At 42.7% G+C, this 21,046-nt stretch overlaps 3 protein-coding genes and 1 long non-coding RNA gene across 6 annotated transcripts; 1 reads left to right on the top strand and 3 right to left on the bottom strand.

Moving 5' to 3' along the window:
- Nucleotides 1-1,757: 1,757 nt before the first annotated feature.
- Nucleotides 1,758-3,956, bottom strand: polr2f (RNA polymerase II, I and III subunit F). The gene is made up of 5 exons (XM_058049144.1): nt 3,787-3,956; nt 3,549-3,618; nt 3,341-3,471; nt 3,115-3,186; nt 1,758-2,172 (listed from the first exon to the last, which is right to left on the bottom strand). The coding sequence occupies exons 1-5, from the start codon at nt 3,804-3,806 to the stop codon at nt 2,082-2,084; spliced, it is 384 nt and encodes a 127-aa protein (XP_057905127.1). The 5' UTR covers nt 3,807-3,956; the 3' UTR covers nt 1,758-2,081.
- A 188-nt stretch (nt 3,957-4,144) lies between these two features.
- LOC131103009 (MICAL-like protein 1) lies at nt 4,145-12,930 on the bottom strand. Of its 2 annotated transcripts, XM_058048827.1 has the most exons (16): nt 11,343-12,927; nt 11,029-11,244; nt 10,724-10,772; nt 10,466-10,607; nt 8,987-9,033; nt 8,768-8,910; nt 8,209-8,672; nt 7,372-7,417; nt 6,861-7,233; nt 5,813-5,935; nt 5,613-5,739; nt 5,447-5,537; nt 4,986-5,059; nt 4,807-4,921; nt 4,681-4,727; nt 4,145-4,624 (listed from the first exon to the last, which is right to left on the bottom strand). In XM_058048827.1, exons 2-16 carry the CDS (start codon nt 11,196-11,198, stop codon nt 4,500-4,502), a joined length of 2,136 nt encoding a protein of 711 aa, XP_057904810.1. In that variant the 5' UTR covers nt 11,199-11,244; nt 11,343-12,927; the 3' UTR covers nt 4,145-4,499. The 2 variants fall into 2 exon arrangements, with proteins under 2 accessions (XP_057904810.1, XP_057904811.1); XM_058048828.1 differs by having other exon boundaries at nt 8,987-9,030; nt 11,029-12,930.
- On the top strand, nt 12,179-20,629 carry LOC131103010 (ADP-ribosylation factor-binding protein GGA1-like). Of its 2 annotated transcripts, none has more exons than XM_058048830.1 (17): nt 12,179-12,503; nt 13,161-13,245; nt 13,351-13,426; nt 14,415-14,513; nt 14,590-14,713; nt 14,994-15,094; nt 15,218-15,298; nt 15,905-16,042; nt 16,365-16,446; nt 16,528-16,644; nt 16,721-16,870; nt 17,370-17,443; nt 17,522-17,703; nt 18,053-18,282; nt 18,346-18,515; nt 18,610-18,720; nt 19,726-20,629. In XM_058048830.1, the coding sequence occupies exons 1-17, from the start codon at nt 12,461-12,463 to the stop codon at nt 19,834-19,836; spliced, it is 1,974 nt and encodes a 657-aa protein (XP_057904813.1). In that variant the 5' UTR covers nt 12,179-12,460; the 3' UTR covers nt 19,837-20,629. The 2 variants fall into 2 exon arrangements, with proteins under 2 accessions (XP_057904813.1, XP_057904812.1); XM_058048829.1 differs by having other exon boundaries at nt 12,180-12,503; nt 16,718-16,870.
- On the bottom strand, nt 13,631-19,993 carry LOC131103013 (uncharacterized). The gene is made up of 3 exons (XR_009119532.1): nt 18,635-19,993; nt 18,358-18,550; nt 13,631-14,700 (listed from the first exon to the last, which is right to left on the bottom strand). It is a non-coding gene; the product is annotated as an uncharacterized LOC131103013 (long non-coding RNA).
- Nucleotides 20,630-21,046: the final 417 nt, after the last annotated feature.

Raw genomic sequence — 21,046 nt, 5'->3', positions numbered from 1 at the left:
AAGATCACTGTTTTGGAGATAAAGGAAAAATGTGTGACTGAATGACTAACGGAAAAATGACTAATAACTAATTTGGCCAGAAAGCAATGGAATGGCGTTCAGTGGGGAGACAAAAAGAAAGATAGCAGAGTCTTCAGCTGCAGGCAACCTGGTGGTGTCCTCACTGCGGTTGTTGCAGCTGATTGTCACATGGACCGTACACACACACACACACACACACACACCACCCCGCCCCACCCCATGACAGCGGGGGCCCCCAGGCAGCGTCTTCTCTTATGAAAAGACTTCCATATGAAATCATCACAACCAGCAGAAACTGGATTCTTTGGAAGACGTTTGGGAAAACGTTTCCTAGCATCTCTTAGCATCGCCGACGTGCGGCTTCCATACACACCGTATCTCCGATTCCAACTCACCAAGCAGCAGCAACAAAGCAGCCAATCAGCATTGACGGTAATTCCCAACATGCACTGGCCTCGTTAGTGCCCGGCCATCAACATATTTTCTGCCAACAACACAAACAGTGTTTGCCTGCTTTTGTGCTCGCTTGTGCTAGCTTGTGCTAGCTTGTGCATGTGTTTGCACGGAGAGGAAAGCATCAAGACTTCATTGGCCGCCTGAGTAAACCATAGAGAAACAAATGTGATCAACAAGTGTAAGTTTTCAGCACACCGGGCAAATATTTAAATTCAGCCATTTCATCCATGGATGCAAAGGCTGTGAAAATCTGAATTCAATATACTGGCTTATTGTTTACATTATGTTAAAATGCTTGAAACTGGTTTTATAACAAAGTGGCTTCATTTGGACTACAAGTGTTGTTACCATACTTGTCAACTCTCCCTTTTTCCCTGGGAAACTCCCGTATTTTGCCCTTCTTTCCGGTTTAAAAACAAAGGAGACATTTTGGTCTTTGCTCCCTAGCTAAATCACGAGCATCATGGAGAGCATGACGACTACAGGTGTGCTATAATAAAAGGTCACTCCAAAATATGATGTTGTTGATGTTGTTCCAAGTTTCGTGGTTACATAAGCGATCCTTTCAATTAATTAATTACTTGATTTTGGCGGTAAACATGAGAGAACTAGTTACAGGCTCCGCGGAAGAATACACAATGTGCGGCTCACGCGCAGTCAAACTGCTAGTTGGACTGTAGCGGCCATAATTATGAAGGATAAAGATCATATTTTAAAGTCTGCTCGGCCATTGTGAGGTTGACGTGGAGATGACGAGGAACTAAAGCTAAAATAAAAACGTCAACTTTCCTCATCCTCACGCAGTCAAACAAACATGACACGTTCAAAGACGCTCAGGAATCACAACGACCAGCTCCCTAATACTCGACAAGAGACTGCAAGGAGTTATGGAATTAAGGTTCATTAAGTTATTGCATTTTCAGGAGTTAATTGCGGTGTAATATCCGACTCACACCAAAACTCAACGTATATATGGGAACGAAACTTGAGAGTAACCTGAGGCCCGCCTGTACTGAAGTCCCAAATTGTGCAATGCAAGCTAGCCTTGTTTTTGAATATGAACTTATAAACAGCATTTTACGCTGTGATGACTATAAATTCTAAGCCCTATTGATGGTTTGGGGAAACCAGCTGACACCTTTTTAGTTCTGTTGTCCAAAAACAGCGAACATCTTTCACGATCAGAATGAAGTTAATGAAATTAAAATTCATTTTACATACTTAATAAACCAAATGACTTCCTTACAAACGGCCCCAGTGTTAGTACGCTACACAAAAAGTGGTATTTAATCCAAAAGTTTATTCAAAACAATAAAACATTTCTTTTACAATAATCACATGTCTCCAGCAAAACAACAAATGGAAAAACACAGGCTTGTTTTGTTAAAGGGTCACTTAACGTTACATCGCCCTCTTGTGGCGTTGTCTTGTAATGCGGCTGCTGCGCAACATCTCAACAGAAGGGTGAAGTTGGTTTTCGATTCAATGTTCAGATTTTGAAGAATGAAGACTACACCTTTCTTCGCAGTGTGTGTGTGTGTGTGTGTGTGTGTGTGTGTGTGTCGGTACAACATTGGCCGCGCAACAGCGGCTTTACGTCTTACTTAATCGCTTATGATGAGCTCGTCGCAGCCCCAGTCTTCATAGCTTCCGTCCGGAAGGTACCTGCGGATGATGATGGGGATCTTCCCACACCTGGTGGAGGAGACAAGCAACCAGGCTTGTGAATGCGCTCAGCCGTGGTCCAAACATTTGTTGCGCCAGGTCCGTTTGTTGGAGAAGGTCCCCAAGTCGTAGGAACGTAGGAACTCCTACGTTGTCTCAAAGTCACAAAACCAGCTTGTGGTCTTGACGATGGTTCCCGGTATAAATGCTTTATTACAATTTAAATTAAAAGGTGGTTGATATTCACTATTTAAAAGGGGCCCTATTATGATTTTTCCACTTTTCAAACCTATAAATACGGTTAGAATGTTGTATTGTCGTGTTAAACCCTGACAAAGTTTCAGATGATGAGGTTTGCGCATGGAGAGAAGTTTGGGATGGCTCAAAATGCTCGGCTTCAAAAGGAGCGGTAAAACTGCCCCTTTGTGACCTCACAGAGGGGCACAGAGGTTCATAGTCAGGAAGCGCTTTGGGCATGTGACCTATCACAGCAAAGTGGGCATGCCCAGAGGCGGGCCTTGAGTGGAATAAATTAAAACAGACCGTTTTGGGCAGGAACCACAAATCAAAGGAAATGGAATCAAAGGAAGAGGTGCATAGTCTGCAAAATTTAAAAAGTTTTCTGTGCGAGTTATTGTGTGTAGCTGCTCTACAGGAGACGACAACTCAATACAAAGGGTTGAAAAAATTGCATAATCGGTCTGGAAACAACGTACAAGTCAGGGAAATTGCCGTAATACCACAGAAAGGAAGTGATGAGACAAGCAAACGGGCCTAAGCATGGAGAATGTGCAAGTACGCTTTCCATGTGAATAGAATTGGAAGCCTTTAAATGTTTTGGTTGTTGATATTTTAGATCTCGCGGGTATATTTGGCGTATTATTATTCCACATATGAACATGACAATTATTTGTGAGGTTTAGGGGACTAAATTGGAAAGCGGTGTGGTATGGAATGCACAGTATGACTTACTTGAGTTCCTTCATAGCGATTTGTAAAGGATCCGTTTCTCCTTCCAGTTCCACCATGACTGGCGCACACATCCTGTTGGAAAGAAACACAACATAATCAGGCATCTTTGTCAGCCATTTTGGTCATTTTCAGTACATGACTATCACAACTTATGAAAGCAAATATTTAAGACAAGACTAGTGATTGATGGAGTCAATCACACATACAATTACAATACAACACTTACGCTATCTGGAGAGCTCTAGTTCCCAGAACTCTGGCTCTCTCGTATTTTGTCATGTATTGTGTTGTTATCCTCTTCTGGTTAGCTTGCTGGCCCTCCCCTGCTGGTAGGATTTGTACATTCTCCTGATCCTCCTGTTCAATAACAAATATATATTATAGCAGCACACATACGCCGTTCTCAATCACGAATAGCCTATTCGAGAACTTACGTCTTCCGGGTTTTCCAGATCATCTAATCCCTCGTCCTCTTCGGCATCATCAAAATCTCCGTCGTCGAAGCTAAAATTATGACAGCAAAGTTAGCATTTTTTAAAAGGAATAAAGAATACAGCATTCCCGCCAATACTCCATTTACAATCGATTATACCGCTAGCAAGATGGCGACTGTAAATATCTGTGAAACTATCACATTACAACGCTTCAAAGTTACTTTTGTATACTACTCACTTGTCTTCGTTGTCCGACATTCTCTACCACTGGTTTTGAGAATACCTCCAGCGAAATATTATTATATTTATGTCTTTTTAGTTCGTTTTGTTGTAAACATACACGGAGACGATGGCCGCGTGAGCCCCACGTCCGGTTTGTGTGCCCTAGAAAACATTCCGGGTCGAAAAGATACGGAAATGTTGGTTCCGCTTTTGTCGTCGTTAACTTCGAAACAGGAAGTTAATCCGAGAATTAAGTGTTATAAAATGTGATTTTTATTTTGAACATTTACATGGTGTATGGTTGTGGGTTAAAATTGAGCTTCAGAGAAACGCACTGAAAAAAAACAATGTGTTCAATTTAGCATAAATAATTATGCGTTCCGACAGTTTAAAAGCTCTGGCGCCATCTAGCGACAATACCTGCAAGTTTCCTGTTCAAGCATGTGGTGCATGTTTAAATGAGGGTAGAGTATTCCAATTTCCCGGCACTTTTACATTGTGTATGTACACATATCTTTTATTTACCAACAGAAATACATCTGTAATAAAACATGCATTAATTACACATACAAATGTAGACATTTTCTCCCATCTCCTCACCATGAACTTGCTGTCAATTACAAAGAGTAAAGAGTGAAGCAGGACCATCGCACGTTATCACTTACAAGAATAGATCAGTTTGTGGTGTGAGAATCTTTGCTTTTAATCTTCTGCGGTCTTGACAGGTCTTCAGGACTTTTTGTCTGCGCATTCCTTGGAATGTTCTACTTTCTGGTTGAGCTTTTTAAAAACCTTTGAGGGCTTGAACTTTCCTTTTGACTTCTTGAGCTCTCTGAGTCCTTCTTTCTCGAATTCTGAGAAGAGATGATGAACAGAAGATGAACACAAAAACAGCATGTTTTTCCCTCACCTTCGTTCTTCGTCATCACTTCCCAAAGCACGTCCTCTTTTCGCTCCCTAATGGGGAACACGGAATTGCGTTACTACTTTGCACCACGTAATCTAGGATGTCGGGATTGTACATTTTAAAACGCACCTCTGTCGGTCTTGGTCTAAAATGCCGACGATCTGGTTCCTTTGCTCGATGACGACAACAAGCTCAGCCATCAGGCTTTGCTCTCGACTCTTATCGTCTTTGCTCCAGACGTTCTCTGAATGGAAGGAACAGAACATCGTGAAGGAAATGGCAAACGACGGCGCCAGAAACACACTCACCCGGCTTATTGAGGAGACGTCTCAGCTCGTACTCCACGTCGGCCTGCCTCTCTTCCAGCTTCTGTTGCTTTATCCTGCCACAAAAAAGCACAAAAAAGTCACATTTTCTGTGACACAGGAAAAGGAAAACTCCCACAAAAAAAGTCCAACAAGGGTAAATAATCACAGTTTTATTGCACAGTTAACTGCATGGTTATTTCACAGTCTTTGTCCATCATGGAGGACAAAGACAACAACAAGATAAAAGCAAATATGAAAAGAAACCTGCGTAAAACCTTCTAAATGCAGTTATTAGCATTATTAGAGCCCTCTAGACATGAAATAGCACCCCTATTGCCAATATAGTAAGCATAATAATAAAAAAATATGGCTTAATAATACATCACAGTCAACCACAATGAATTTATGAATGATACTATAGTATATATTATTATATACTGTTCCACCCTTGCAGTACTTACAGATAAACCAGCTCAGTATCTCGTCGCATCAGAGAGTCCCTCTCCTGGATAAGAGAAAGCCACTTCATCAGCAGTTCTTCTTCCTCTTTATCTAAAATGAAAAAGAAATATAGAAATTGCCATATCAATATTCAACACATTAAAATAATAAACACGTTATGATGACCATTCTTGCACTGTCTGAGATTCCTCTCCATGTCGATGCCTCGTTCTTCCAGTGCCTCCAGCTGCTTATTCAGTTGTCTTGTCTCCACCTGCAGGTCTGCAGCAGAAGCATCCTGGTGCGCCTGCACCTGTCAATCAACAAATATGTAAGCGTTTCTCAGAAATGTACATAAACAAACACAAAGCTTTAAATCAGCACACCTTCCTTTTAATGAGCGGGAAGCCGTGTCCGGGAGCAGGACACCGTCCGGATGTCAGGGCCTGACATGTCTTGGATTTCGGCATCTCCGTGTTTGTATCCAAATTATTTTTCCCTTTGCAAACCTGCAAAAAAAAAATAGTCATTTTTATACTACAAAAATGTCCCCAAAAATGTATCCAATCGGGCATCCTCCAATGGTTTAAGACTGTGCTTTGAATTCTGTGCCCCCCACCCCCCCATTATGGTTTTCCAAAAATGTATCCATTAATACATCATCATTGTTTCATGGTTGAATATGAAGAAAAAATACATATTTCTGGCAAAATTAAGTATTTTCAAGCTTAAAAATTGCTAAATGAGCTAAAATAGAAATATAAGGCATTCAGACGACACATTCAAAGATGTAATGATGTGTAGTATTTAGTACTCTACACTGGTCACATACACCGTACAGTAGGTGTCAGTAATGTTACAATGATAAGACGTAGTAAAGTAAAAAATAATAAAAATATTATTCCTATGTGTACTATAGTGCGTAAAGGTGACTATAGGGGTGTTATTTCATGTCTAGAGGGCTCTAATCTAATCTAATCTTAACTAGGAAAATACTTTAATTAAAAATTCATTCATTTTCTACCGCTTTTCCTCACGAGGGTCGCGGGGGGTGCTGGAGCCTATCCCAGCTGTCTTTGGGCGAGAGGCGGGGTCCACCCTGGACTGGTCGCCAGCCGCTTTAATTAAAAATAAGGAAGGAAATTCATTTATCACTGAATTATCTGGAATTAAAAGCAATAAACGAGGGATTCCTCCAGTCACGGGGGAGACCTTGCAAACTCCAAGCGGAGATTTGAACCCAGCATCATCTAGCTAACCAGTGCCGCCCACTGGGATCCATTTACCCACAGATGTAGACTTAAAAACCTGCTTCATTCCACGTGTTTACAAAGCGTTAGCATTCCTAAAGGATCTTTACTCCAGCAGCTCTGTGAGTCTGCGCCTTTAAGGAGAAGAAAATGGTGATATTCCCAAAACTATGGTCTTCCCCACCTGGCTTTGTGAGGAAGAGTCCGGATCATCATCATCGTGGGTCATGTCATTGGGCCCAGATGTCGATTTGACAGCCGGGACGGAAATACTTCTTGGCAAAACGGGATTGTGATCACCGCTCATGACGTTCCCCATTCCCTCCAAATTTGAGGAAGGAAGCGGATTGACGTCTTTGAGACCGTGCTTCTCTTCGGGATCTTCATGCAGGTCTTCACCGAAAGGATTAGGAGGAGGGACTCTTGGTCTGTACCAAGTCAAACCCCCCTTGCAATGTCTGAAGGGTCCTGGGCTTTCAACAGGGGGCAGTTGTGTCCAAGGTCCAGGATGGATGATTCCCAACCATGGATGGTTGGTTTTCACTGGATTTTTGGGGCTGGAGGAGGGAAATAAATCGGTCAATAAGATGGAAATGTCTTTAAATGTTCTACCACAGACAGAACAACATGATATTGTATTGCTATGGAGGGTTTATGCTGCAATTATGGACATTTTTGGTTTATTTTTAACTTACCCGTGAGATGGAATGACTGGCGACTGACTTTGAACAGAGGAAGTTCCTGCACAGGAAAATAAAGATAACAGAAAATGACCTTACAGTAAGTACAGTCGTCCTTCCTAATTATCTTATTAACTATGAAAATATTCCATTTATGAATAAGGAATCCTACTTAGAAGAAATTCACTCATCACTGTCCCGTCTGAACCGCAATAAACGAGGGACTGCTGTATCTATTTGAGTAGTTCCCAAACTGTTCCCAGTCCCGTCCACCGCGGGACATTTGACTTGAAGCCATGTACTTCTACATGCTACTTCTACACGCTTTAAAAAAAAAAAAAAAAAGCACACAAAATAACACCTAAGGCGCTTTTCACGTGATGAGGCGTTCAAGCGCATTTCATAATTCTGATACATACAATTGAGTGCATCCCATAATTAGTTCCCGGTTCCACATGTCCAAAAGGAGTAGGAAGAAGCAAAGCTTATTAAATCCTACCCCTCCATCTGGTACTTTTACAATCAGTAACTGTTACATTTGTTCACTTCCTGCTTTCCATAATACAATTTAAGTTTTTTTTTGTTTTTGTTTCTTTTTTTGTTATTTTAAATAATGTACCTCGTACTGAAGTACGAGGTGATATTAATTTTTTAAATTTTTCTTTTACACATACCCCCATGAAAATGTAGGGAAGCCACTTTGGGAACCTCGGATCTATTTGGGTACCGATAGTGAATCTGCATGTCTACCCGGGTGCCATCTTTGCAGTATTTATTGAGTATTACTGAGTATCTACAAAGCTGTCAGAGATTCCTTAACATATGTAATAGTAAGAGTAAGAGTAATAGTACCTGTGCAGGAAGGTTGAGTCGCCAGATTGTTACTTTGGTTAGTTTCTGGTAAACAAGGTGAACAAAGCTCGGAGTCTGCCTCGCTTTGCGGTTCTTCGTCGGAGTTTTCCGCAAGAACGGCTGGAGATTCATTTTGTCCGCTTTCTTCGTCCACTTTCTTTGCGTCGTCAACCTCCGGCGGGAGAAGTTGTGGAGAAGACATGCTGCCGGATGAGGCGGATGACGACTCGCGCTGCGCTGTTTGCTCCACCGGTTTATAAACCAGTCGGTCATGTGACTGCGTTTCCTGAGGGACGCTGATGAGAGTCAAGCCGCCGAGAGACAAGCACCCTTGCCACAGCTCCAGCGTCTCGTCACGATGACTCTTTGCGTCGTTTTCTGGATGATCGGAACAAATAACAGAGCAGGTATCTTCTCCCGGCGTGTGAAAGCCCGCCACTAGGGTGCTGCGGCACACTTTGCATCTGGAAGAGGTGGAAACATCTCCGGTTCGGTTCTTGTCACCGTAACACCAATATGATCAACGCACAGATGATCGATTACGTCATCGTTGACTGACCTGAAACAGCTACGGTGGTAGATCTTTCCTTGGATCACATGTCTCTCAACAAGGTGGACAGGTTTGGTACAAAAATGGCACATGGTGTGTGCTCTTCTACCAGGACGGTGTTCATCTCTACCGGATGGCAGAGCACAGGAGCTCTGAAAACGCACAAAAACAACACCAGAAGATTACAGAAAAAAAAAAAAAGCATTTAGGAGATTTCCTGTTTATCACCTTGTTTGATGGGGCGATGAGTGACGACCTCAAAGTGGAAGAACCTGCTGCAAAGTCAAGAGAGGAAATGCAAATCATCACTTCTGAAGATAACATGTTGTTTTGCTTTGACTGCGTCTTTAGGCGCACGCCGGAATTCACACCTAAATTATTCCTATCAAAGAGCCCAGCTCCGACTTTTTCACTTAAGGGGGCCGTCTATACAAATTTATCTTAAAGAAAAAAATAGTGTTATATTTAAGGTCAATACGGTAATTGTTATTCAGCAATCCCTCGTTTATCGCAGTTATTTAGTTACAGACCGTGTTGTCATAAGTGAATTTCCGCAAAGTAGGATTCCTTATTTAGAAACGGAATACTGTCGGAGCATGGAAAACCTTCTAAATACAATTTTTAACATTATACAGTAAACCTCGGATATATCGGAAATTCGCTCACAACGGACAGATAAAAAAAAGAACCGATTTTTCTGTAATGCATTTCCAATAAAAATTCATTGCATATATCGGATTTTTTATAACGGATTTCGCCTATTTCGGACAAAATCTCCAGTCCCGTTCCAATGCATTTCCATGAAATTTCCCTCGCATATATCGGATGGCCGCATCGTGGCGCTCCGATTCGCCGAATCGTGACAGGCCGCTATACGACGTCATTTGCAGCGTTTGCAGCGTTGCCTGCGCGTCCAGGTACATTGGAAACATAGTCAAGGAAGTGCCTTTTTATAACGGATAAAATCCCATTTACGCATATACCGGATATAAATCCCATATATGCGTAAAACGGACATTTTCGCTTATATCGGGCAAAACCAGTGGGAACAATTGAATCCGATATATCCGAGGTTTACTGTATTTAGAATGACCGGTCACCACTCACATACTCACTCAATATAAGAGACAAAATAAGCGAAAATAAGCCATTTAAGACAGAAATAAGACTTATGTAATGCTTGTGTGTGTCTGTGTAAATGTCGGAGTTTCAGAGTTGAGTTTTAGCTTGGACGTAGCCCAGGTCAGGGATTATTGTGTCTGTCGTGAGACCATTTACATCTGCAATAATACATAATTCATAATACATAGGCAGTCAAGTCTGGTGCTAGTGCATGTCAACAAACATTATAGTGACATTACTGACACCTAGTGACCAGCGTAGAATAATACAACATCTTTGAATGCGTCTTCCAATGCCTTATATTTGCATTTTAGTTTTTTTTTTTAGCTATTTTTATGCTTGAACATGTTTAAATTGGGGAAAAGATAAATGTAAAATTGCTTAAATATAATAATTCAATTAATAATAGCCCACTGTATTACTGTATTACTAGTATTACTATATAATACCAAAATGTGAAAGTCACAGTACCGTGAAAATAAAATGTCAATATTGCCTTTGCTTGTTGAACGTGCAAACAAAGTGAAAATAAGTTTTTGGTATTTCTACTAAATGTCGATAAAGACATGATTATACATCACCGACCGTTGGATACTCTGCTGAAGTAGTGGTAGTACCGGGAGAGGTAAGTGATGACGCTCAAGTAGTCCGGCACCTGGGTGGCCACCATGTCTTTTGGGATGAGAAAAGCAGGGATGCCGAGTTTTGTCTCTGCGACCCCGAAGGCCTAAAAAACAGAGATTTATTTATTTTAATGGAGCCTAATATGAACATATTGAATATGACCAGTATTCTTTTGTGAGCATGCATGCTTCCTCTGTGACGTGTGTGGGCGTGACTCACCAGTTGGTTATTTTCATAAATGTTTGCCCTGGAGAGGGAGCTGAAATCTCTGAGGGGAAAACAAAGGCAGCATAATGACAATACTTAATAATTGAACACAGAAAGTATTTATAAATGTGTGCATTTATGTCAAAGCAAGCCACAAGTAATCCAATTTAAGCGTAAAAAAAGGTGTTGGCAGAGATTGGGGACGATTAGGGACTACTAAGAGATTAGTCCCACCACACTGTCAGGTCCAGATTAGCCAGTAGAAACCAATGGAGGTTTGCACCTAACTTGACATAAACACAGAAAAGAATACTCACATCAGGTCTGGGCGGTGCTTGCTGATGATGGCGCAGAATGCAAGTCCGTCTCTGAATGAGCTTGATAAATTCTTTATTTCCACATTTGGGTAAGTGCCGCATGTTTGTCTGCACCATTGCAGCAAAGTGTGCGATGATGCCATCATGTCATGTGTGATTGTAGCCTTCATCACATGAGGCAGGACTCAGTTGACATCCACGCACAACTATGTTTCCCTAAGTGGAGGCAATCTGCATTATTTTCAGTGACGGGACAGGCCTTGACTTTCTGAAGTCGTCAATGGTTTTCACAAAAAAAAAAGAAAAAGACTCACATTAGCCCCGAGTTTCTATCGCACGTCAGAAATCCACTCACAGTAGTCATTTTTCACGACATATCACAGCACTGCTCGTAAATGTGGCGGAAATGCTACAGAATATCCAAACATCTGCACTTCTCGAAGGCCCACAAAGTGTTTATCAAAATTAAACAATCCAGTTCGTGGCTGTCGTCCGTCATGCTGTGTTCCCGCAATCGCTGCACCTTATAATAGCTGCCGCTAGAGGGAGACAATGCACTGTTTACTCCTGCTGGGCGTATGGAAGCAAATGCCGAATAATCGATTCAGTGGTACAGTTTCAAGTAAAATGTATCGTTTCTGGCAATACTGTGCTTATATTTACTAGATATGAGATCGATACCAAATTTGCAATATCCCCAAACCTACTGTTCGCTTGTAATGTCTTAAAAGAAAACATTTGTGTAATTTTACACCATCCACGATGCAGGAAATGTGTGGTTTAAAAAGTCTTAGTTTGATTCGTGGCTAAATATAGAAGTTCAGAAAAACTACAAAAAGAAACAAATGTAATTCCCAGTACTATTCAATACTGAAGTTACAATTGCAACGTGACTGCTGTACAGAACAACACATAATAGGAATCACATGAGGATTTGTAATCCAATCGGTCATCATTAAAACACACATTTGGTTTTGGTATATATCTAATAACACTATTATGACACATCTTAGGGGCTAAATGATTGGAACAAACATTTAGGACACAAGCTAGCTAACGTTAACAATAAGACAGGTGTGTCCAATGTTTATATTGTAGTGTAGCAAACTCACCCTGGCTTTTAATTTGAAATGTGACGGACTTCCGGTATTAGGGCGTATGTTCCACGCTCGTAGAAGTACTACATTAGAATCCCTGTTGCATTTAATTTGAGTCCAAAAGTACGATTTAATGACAACTACAATGTATTTGTAGCTTTAATTTTCCCTCCGACTCAATGAATATATTGTTTCTGAAGTGACTGCTACAACAGACAGGTATTTTAGCGGAAATATTATATCTATTCAGTGTAGTTCTACGTTGACACCGCTTCTACGTGCTCTTGCGTGGCTCTCGGGGAGGCGGACGCAAGAGCGACATAAATCTCGCAGTGATGGCTGCTCCGCCAGAAACGGAGAGTTTGGAGTCACGTATCAGTGAGTATTTCATCATAAATCGAGTCGCCATGTTGCCATGAGGCTGCATAACTTCCAAAATATGATTTCTGAGTCACATGTGCGTGGTGTCAATTGACCGAAACGCCCCTCGAGAGGGCAAGGAAGGCTGAAGATGGTTCCGTGACATCCAGGATGCTAACGTAGCTACGGAGCTACCTGTACCTGGCAGCTGTCAACACGGCAACAATGGGCGTCCTTTTAGCTTCGGGGCTCGATGGTTCTTATCTTTTTTTTTTTGGTATGCCATGGCACCCGTATGGGACTTTTGGTGTAATCAACAAAGCGGTTTGCTTTGATTGTTTTTAAAGCCGTGAACCGATAACAAAGTTGTAGATTACAAAGAGACACAGTCACGAGTTCACCGCCAAGCTAGCTAACCTTAACGCTAAGGCAGGTGTGTACATTTTTAGCTGGTATGGTTGCTATATTCTCACAATCGAAAAAACACCACTAAAATAACAAGGGAAGGCGTAAATGTAGCCAAAAAGAGATGAAATTAAAACTATTGTGAATACTAATAAATCTACTACTACTATTATCACAAAGAAGAGATGCAGGCTGTTTGTTTACATTGGATCCTCAATGGTGTAATGTGAGAAGTGTTGCTAGCTGTTGCCTGACTGTTTACCATTTCAGACAGAGCAACCAACCCTCTGAATAGAGATACAGACTGGAGCAGCATCAACGCTTTCTGTGAACAGCTCAACAATGATTTGGAGGGGTAAGATTGGTGCATGTAAAGATAATAATATTTGCTACCTGGTGACTGAATGACGTAAAAAACACACATTAGTATTAGAGTCTTGTTTTTTGTCTCCTTTTGCAGACCTCAGCTGGCCACCAGGCTGTTAGCCCACAAGATACAATCTCCACAGGAGTGGGAGGCCATGCAGGCTCTACTGGTAAACATACATGCTTGGCACATTATGTACATTATGTACACTTGGACAAGAACCTTATTGTATTGCTTGTTTAGATCGTGCAGGTATGTCGAGTGTCGCTAAAGTGCACTTAGGAGTTCAGTCAAGTCAACGTTTTTTTTTTTTCACACGTGTTAAATGCTTTGGAAGACATGTTAGCGTACTACGAAATACGCATGGGCAGTTAGTTGCTAAGATGCATTGGTTGCTGGCAGCTAACACGTCTTTCAACCAGCGTTGCTCAAATTGTACAGACATGTACATGTCAATCCCCTAAAGGTGTGTGCCGAATTTCGAGTTCAAGTCACAGTCGGTATTTTGCAGAGTAAGTCAACTTAATGGGGGTCAAACTTTGGGGTCGTATGTATTTGTCAAGAAAAATAATAGCACAGGCAAGACACATTTTCTCTCCTTTTTGTGTTGCAGTAGAGGAGTAGAAGGGGTAGCTGACACAAATTCATAATACAGTAAACCTCGCATATATCGGATTCAATTGTTCCCACTGGTTTTGTCCGATATAAGCGAAATCCGTTATATGCGTATACCGGAAAATGTCAGTTTTACGCATATATCGGATTTATATCCAGTATATGCGTAAATCGGATTTTATTTGTCCTAAATCTGAATATAAATCGTGCAGGCAACGCTGCAAATGACGTCGTATAGCGGCCTGTCACGATTCGGCGAATCGGAGCGCCACGATGCGGCCATCCGATATATGCGAGGGAAATTGAATGGAAATGCATTGGAACGGGACTGGAGATTTTGTCCGAAATAGGCGAAATCCGTTATAAAAAATCCGATATATGCAATGAATTTTTATTGGAAATGCATTACAGAAAAATCGGTTCTTTTTTATCTGTCCGTTGTGAGCGAATTTCCGATATATCCGAGTCCGATATATCCGAGGTTTACTGTATGTCCCAAACATTTCCTGCTATCCAGGCATTTGTGTCCTTTTCGTCACCAGGTTTTGGAGACCTGTATGAAAAACTGCGGGAAAAGGTTCCACAATGAAGTGGGCAAGTTCCGCTTTCTCAATGAACTTATCAAAGTAGTTTCTCCGAAGGTAAAGTTATCATCTGTGGCTTTGCATGGCTTGGCTTTCTCTTGACACGTTTAACACTTCGATTCTTTACACACAGTACCTGGGTTCCCGGTCACCAGAGGCAGTGAAGAAGAAGGTCTTGGAGTTGATCTACAGCTGGACTTTAGGTCTGCCTGATGAGGCCAAGATCTTGGATGCCTATCAGATGCTAAAGAAGCAAGGTAGGGGTCTTTCAGTTGGATGCAATGTACAGTCGATTTCCAGACATCGTTGTATTTTACACATACGGTGGAACCTTGGTTAGCATCATTAATGTGGTCTGTAACTGAAACGTACTCTAACTGAATGCATTTTTATTATAATAAGTTATTTAAATCCGATTAATCTGTTCCAGAAAGCCTAAAATATTAACAGAAAACACTTTTTTTTAGTTTTACACACATATTATGTATGTATGAAATCCTTTAGAAGCCACCTAAAGTGTAGTCTTATCGTTTGCAGGTATTCTCAAACAAGACCCCCAGTTGCCCCCTGATTTACAACCTACTCCTCCTCCTCCCAGACCCAAAAATGCTATCTTTGAGGACGAAGAGAAGTCCAAAGTAAGAACCATGGCGTACTAATATGTATAACACTTGAATTGGTTGGGATTCCGGGCTGCTTTTAGTCATGAGCGCTTGTTTTTTTTTTTGCCTCCTTTTTAATCCTGCTTTTGGCTTTACCAGATGTTGTCACGCCTGCTGAACAGCTCGCATCCTGAGGACTTGAAAGCTGCCAACAAACTCATCAAGGACATGGTCCAAGAGGTAACACTCCTTTTTCGCTTTAAAAAATATACAGTAAACCTCGGATATATCGGATTCAATTGTTCCCACTGGTTTTGTCCGATATAAGCGAAATCCGTTATATGCGTATACCGGAAAATGTCAGTTTTACGCATATATCGGATTTATATCCGGTATATGCGTAAATCGGATTTTATCCGTTATAAAAAGGCACTTCCTTGACTATGTTTCCAATGTACCTGGACGCGCAGGCAACGCTGCAAACGACGTCGTATAGCGGCCTGTCACGATTCGGCGAATCGGAGCACCACGATGCGGCCATCCGATATATACCAGGGAAATTTAATGGAAATGCATTGGAACGGGACTGGAGATTTTGTCCGAAATAGGCGAAATCCGTTATAAAAAATCTGATATATGCAATGAATTTTTATTGGAAATGCATTACAGAAAAATTGGTTCTTTTTTATCTGTCCGTTGTGAGCGAATTTCCGATATATCCGAGTCCGATATATCCGAGGTTTACTGTATAAACAGTATTTTTGGTCATTTGGCCGTCATCTTTACCTTTAATGTGCACTAAATTATAACCCTAAAAGCCTTTTTTTTTTTTTTTTTTAATGGTAGGATCAGAAGCGAGCAGAGAAGGTGTCCAAGCGGGTCAGCGCCATTCAGGAGGTGAATGAGAGCGTCAGCCTGCTGACCCAGCTCCTGCAGGATTACGACAGCACCGCTACGAGTCAGAGCAACTTGGAGCTCATACAGGTGAGCCTTTAACGATCTCTTTTAGTTGCGACGTCAGATTAGGTCGGGACTCTGGCCTGGACAGAGAGTACTTGGGTACGGTTCGCCGAGCATCCACAAGAGTATTTTCATTATTGCGCCAAAGACTGCATGAAGTCAGGGACGCCCTCGGGGGCAAATTGCTCGCCCCCGTTACAAAATCACTTTCACGGGTAGGGGCAACGCCAGCGTCAGCAGAGAGGCATTTTCTGGTCTGGTCAGCAGCGTTCCCGTTTGAACTTGGCCAGGTAAAGGTCACTCAGACTAAGTTCATTAGAACTGATTGTTTGCTTCTTTTAAAAAGGACCTTTACCAGCGCTGTGAAAAAATGAGACCCACACTGTTCAGACTGGCAAGTGATACGGAAGATAACGACGAAGCTCTCGGTGAGTTTCCCCAAAAGCATCTCCGCCATCTTGAACCATTGGACTAATGCGTGCTTTTACTTTGTTCTAAACATTCCACAGCGGAGATCCTGCAGGCCAACGACAGCCTGACTCATGTCATCAACCTGTACAAACAGCAGGTGAAGGGGGAGGTCGTCAACGGCAACAATGCGTTAAACGCCCAGAAACAACCACCAGGTGGGGGAGACGCCGATCAGCCGTGACTCGTGAACTGATGCGGTAAATCTTTTCATTTCGATGTTCAACCCAGCAGGGGGGACAGCACTGCTGGATCTGTCTGGCTTGGACACATCACCCCAGTCGCCTCCCTCCTTCCCGGAATTCCCGACTCCAACCGACAGCCTCAATGCAACCTCACAGGAGACTGGCATCTCTTTACTTGATGATGAGCTCATGTCGCTCGGTAACCACATCGCTTTTGGAACTCATTAGAATAAGCAAATTTAAAACTACAATTACAATATTTCCTGAGTATAAGTCGCATCAGTAGGAGACCAGGGTTCGGTCCCCGCCCTCGGCCATCTCTGTGTGGAGTTTGCATGTTCTCCCCGTGCATGCGTGGGTTTTCTCCGGGTACTCCGGTTTCCTCCCACATTCCAAAAAAAACATGCTAGGTTAATTAGCCACTCCAAATTGTCCATAGGTATGAATGCGAGTGTGAATGGTTGTTTGTCTATATGTGCCCTGTGATTGGCTGGCGACCAGTCCAGGGTGTACCCCGCCTCTCGCCCGAAGACAGCTGGGATAGGCTCCAGCACCCCCCGCGACCCTCGTGAGGAAAAAGCGGTAGAAAATGAATGAATGAATGAAAGTCGCATCAGGAAAAAAAATGGCAGACAGAAGCGTCTTATATAAGTCACATCTGACTATAAGTCTATTTTATATTGTGTTGTCCCCTCCAGGTCTAAGTGAAGGAACACACACCTCTAATCCGACCTCACAGCCGGAAGACTCCACAGCCTGGGATTCTTTCCAGGTGGGAAGCAGGCATTGCCGAAATAAACTATCAAATTTTTCTATTATCCTCATTTTTATCGCAAATTTCCACTTCCAGTCATCCGACAGCATCGATGCAGACATCCCAGCAGCACCCAGTCTCCTCCTGAGTCCAGAAGCACCCTCCCATCCCATCTCCCCGGGCTCGGCCCCCAGAGGTTCGGCCCTTGATGAGCTGGACTTGTTGGGAAAGACGCTCTTGCAGCAGTCCCTCCCTCCTGAGGGCCTGCAGGTTAAATGGTAGAAAACTCCTCTGCTTGATATTCTTCTACTAAAGCCTCTTCTACGTTTACATGTGGTCCTGGTTTTCCCCATCTATAAACGGGAATAAACTTCCCTTTTCTTTACAAGGCACTTCCGTTTGCCTCATTGCATGTTCCGTGAGCGGTCACTAAAGGAATGTCCATAAGACATCTTGAAAGACTGCAAAACGGTCCAACGTGGAACAGGCTTTTAAAGAAGGGACGAAGCAGTAGCATGGACTGCGGTCATGTGACTGTTCTTCCCATTTCCGTCATGAAGATGCACTTTTGCTAGTGACCCTCTTGGACACGAGCGTGAGATAAGTAGTAATTGTGTCTGCTTGTAGGGACAAACAGCAGTCCAAACCAACTCTGCGAGATTTACAGAGCAAGTTGGGGTCCAACATTACCCCCAACCCCATCCCAGCCTTTGTCTCAGACCATCCCAGACTACTCCTCCACTCAGAACCCGGCCTTGGCCCCACGTTGCTGGACATGACCCCCGCTCATACGGAGACTCCGTCTGCCGAGGTCTCCCTGGCTGATGTTTTTGTACCTCTGGAATCCATTAAGCCCAGTAAGTCCACATGTTTTGTTTTTTGGAATCGACCTGTATTGTGCCACATGATTACTCTTTCAGGTAGTCTGTTACCTGTCACGGTCTTTGACGGACACAATCTACGCGTTCTCCTCCACGTTGCACGCGATTCACCTCCATCTCGCCCCGACGTGCTGGTGGTGATCATCTCCATGCTGTCGTCCGCTCCCGTGCCCGTCACCAACATCAACTTCCTAATTTCGCCGCAGAAGGTCTGCGCGGGCGTCTTGTCTCGTTTTGGACTCCGCTGTGTACATAAGATGACATCTTTCATTTTTTTTTTTTTTTTTCATTTACCGCTTGCAGTCAGTGGCGGTGAAGCTGCAGGCACCTTCGGGAACGGAACTTCCTGCGTTCAATCCCATTCTTCCTCCTGCTGCCGTCACACAGATCATGCTCCTGGCAAACCCAAACAAGGTGCGGCCATTTTAGAAACACATTTGGTGAATGCTGTTGTATCATAACATTGCAACATTTCACTTATTTCACTTATTGCGGTTGGGTCTGCAGCCAATTAACTGTGATAAACGAGGGACATCTTACATACATACACATATTGAAAATGGTTGCCTGTCTGGATCATCTACATCAGGGGTGTTCATTAAGTCGATCGCGAGCTACCGGTCGATCGCGGAGGTGGTACTGGTCGATCGCGGCGTGACATGAAAAAAATATCATCCCAGCATCAATGCCGTCACTTGATTGATATACAGGGCAGCCATTCAGATGACAACTGAGCCTTCGGGCGACCAATCAAATCAAACAACGTCTCTAAGTGCAGCAGAACTTACGATGTCAGCCTATCATCCATCCCCCGTTACTTGATTGACATACAGGACAACCAGTCAGATGACAACTGAATTTTGACCTTTAGGTCACCGCTCATGCGTAAACAACGATGCAAAGTGCTAAGCTAGTCGGCGAATTGCGAGATTTTAAAGCCCTCGCTAAAGTTTATGGTCACTAAAATGAGTGAAGGAGCTGGACCAAGTAAAAAGGCAAAAAACATATCACTTCCATACGGATATGGAATATTATACGGATATTATGATACGGATATTATCCATGACTGATAAACATTTGGAAGTGTGCTTGAGGCTGGCTATCAGCAGCTACTGTCCGGACTATGCATCCCTGGCTGGTTCAATTCAGTGCAAGTCATCAAAGTAAACTCAGGTAATTACAAAAAATGTTAATAGTTAATTATGTGTGTTTTGCAATATTGGCTCATTTGGTTATGTAAGGTACATCAACATACATTGTACGTACAAATAATCCTCAATACATTTGAAAATAAATAGATGTTTTGCATTTTTGTAGTGGGTAGATCATTTTGACTCGGTCATTTTAAAAGTAGCTCGCATGCTGAAAAAGTGTGAGCACCCCTGATCTACATTGTTTCTGTTTGTGTTTCCATTTTAGGAGAAAGTTGAGCTGCAGTACAGATTAAGCTTCACAATAGGAGAGCAGGAGCACAGTGAGAATGGAAGTCTCCAACAGTTTCCCGCCCCAGACACGTGGGGGCATCTATAGCGTTAAAACCACCCACAGAACTCTACCATCCCCGGATTATTAAACGTGGTCTCCTCCTTTTTGCTTCTTGATTGCTCTGTACCTGCTAGGATTTCCTGCTTCCTGCTTCACGCTGTGTGCGTACACGCTTTTACTGACTTTGCTTTGCCCGGTCTCTGCTATGTGGCTGCTTCTCTCCCCCCCCCCCCAAAGGTTCTTTTAAAGACCGTGCTACCAACGAAGAACTGACAACTACTGTATGTGCATATCTGCTCACTTGGTGTGCTTCAAGTTCTCGGGGTCTTGAGCGCACGTCTCGATTGTGTACAATTTTACCTTCACCCTCTGCATGCAAGTCAACACGCCAAAAGAAAACACACACATGACCTGGTCATATAGTTTATCAAACCAAAACTGCTGAATCATCTTTTTTTTTTGTCTTTCGTCAATCTGGGATTTTCCTTTTTTGTGTAACGGAGAGGAAAAAAAAAAAGTACTGTGACATTGTGTATTTTCTGCCATATGTGCCTCTTGTCATTTCTTTTCCCAATAACACGTTTGAATTGTTGATTTCTGTCATTTCATTCATGAAAGCTGCTTCATATTAGCTTCATTGTTACATTCACGCCATTTCTAAGTTGAAGTATAAAAGAATCTCATGAACCGCATTGAGTTTGTCATCATGCTGAGCACTCCATCCTCACTTCCTTCTCTCGCTCTACTAACCCATTCTTTGTAAATACCAATGTACATTTGACTTGTGCAAGAGCATAACGACCATTAAATATGCAGAAGTGACAATAAAGGTTTTTCTGGGGGGGGGGGGGGTTAGGGGATGAATTTGAAGGTACTGTGTTGCAAGTTTGTGTTATTCACTCCAATATCTAGCGTGTAGAAGAAATATCTGCTGTGGACCAGGAAGTAGCAAAGATTGGTCAAGAGGAAATGGGAAGGCACTTGGTCCTGATGGAGGGATGGAAGTGTCTGGGAGAGGTAGCAGAGTTCCTGACTGGATGGTTCAAGAAGATCTTGGGTGAGGAGAAGATGCCCCAGGAACGGAGGAGAAGCGTGTTGGTGCCCATTTTTAAGAACAAGGGCTGAAGGGTTAAAGCTAATGAACCATACCAGGAAGTCATGGGAAAGAGTAGTTGAAGCTAGACCAGGGGTGGGCAAACTACGGCCCGGGGGCCACATCCGGCCCGCCAAGTGTTTAAATATGGCCCGCACGTTC

The sequence above is a fragment of the Doryrhamphus excisus genome, chromosome 15, assembly GCF_030265055.1.
Source record: "Doryrhamphus excisus isolate RoL2022-K1 chromosome 15, RoL_Dexc_1.0, whole genome shotgun sequence".
In the NCBI taxonomy this organism is placed as follows: domain Eukaryota; kingdom Metazoa; phylum Chordata; class Actinopteri; order Syngnathiformes; family Syngnathidae; genus Doryrhamphus; species Doryrhamphus excisus.
Note: the sequence above shows the minus strand (reverse complement) of the source record. Positions and strands in the feature narration are given on the sequence as shown.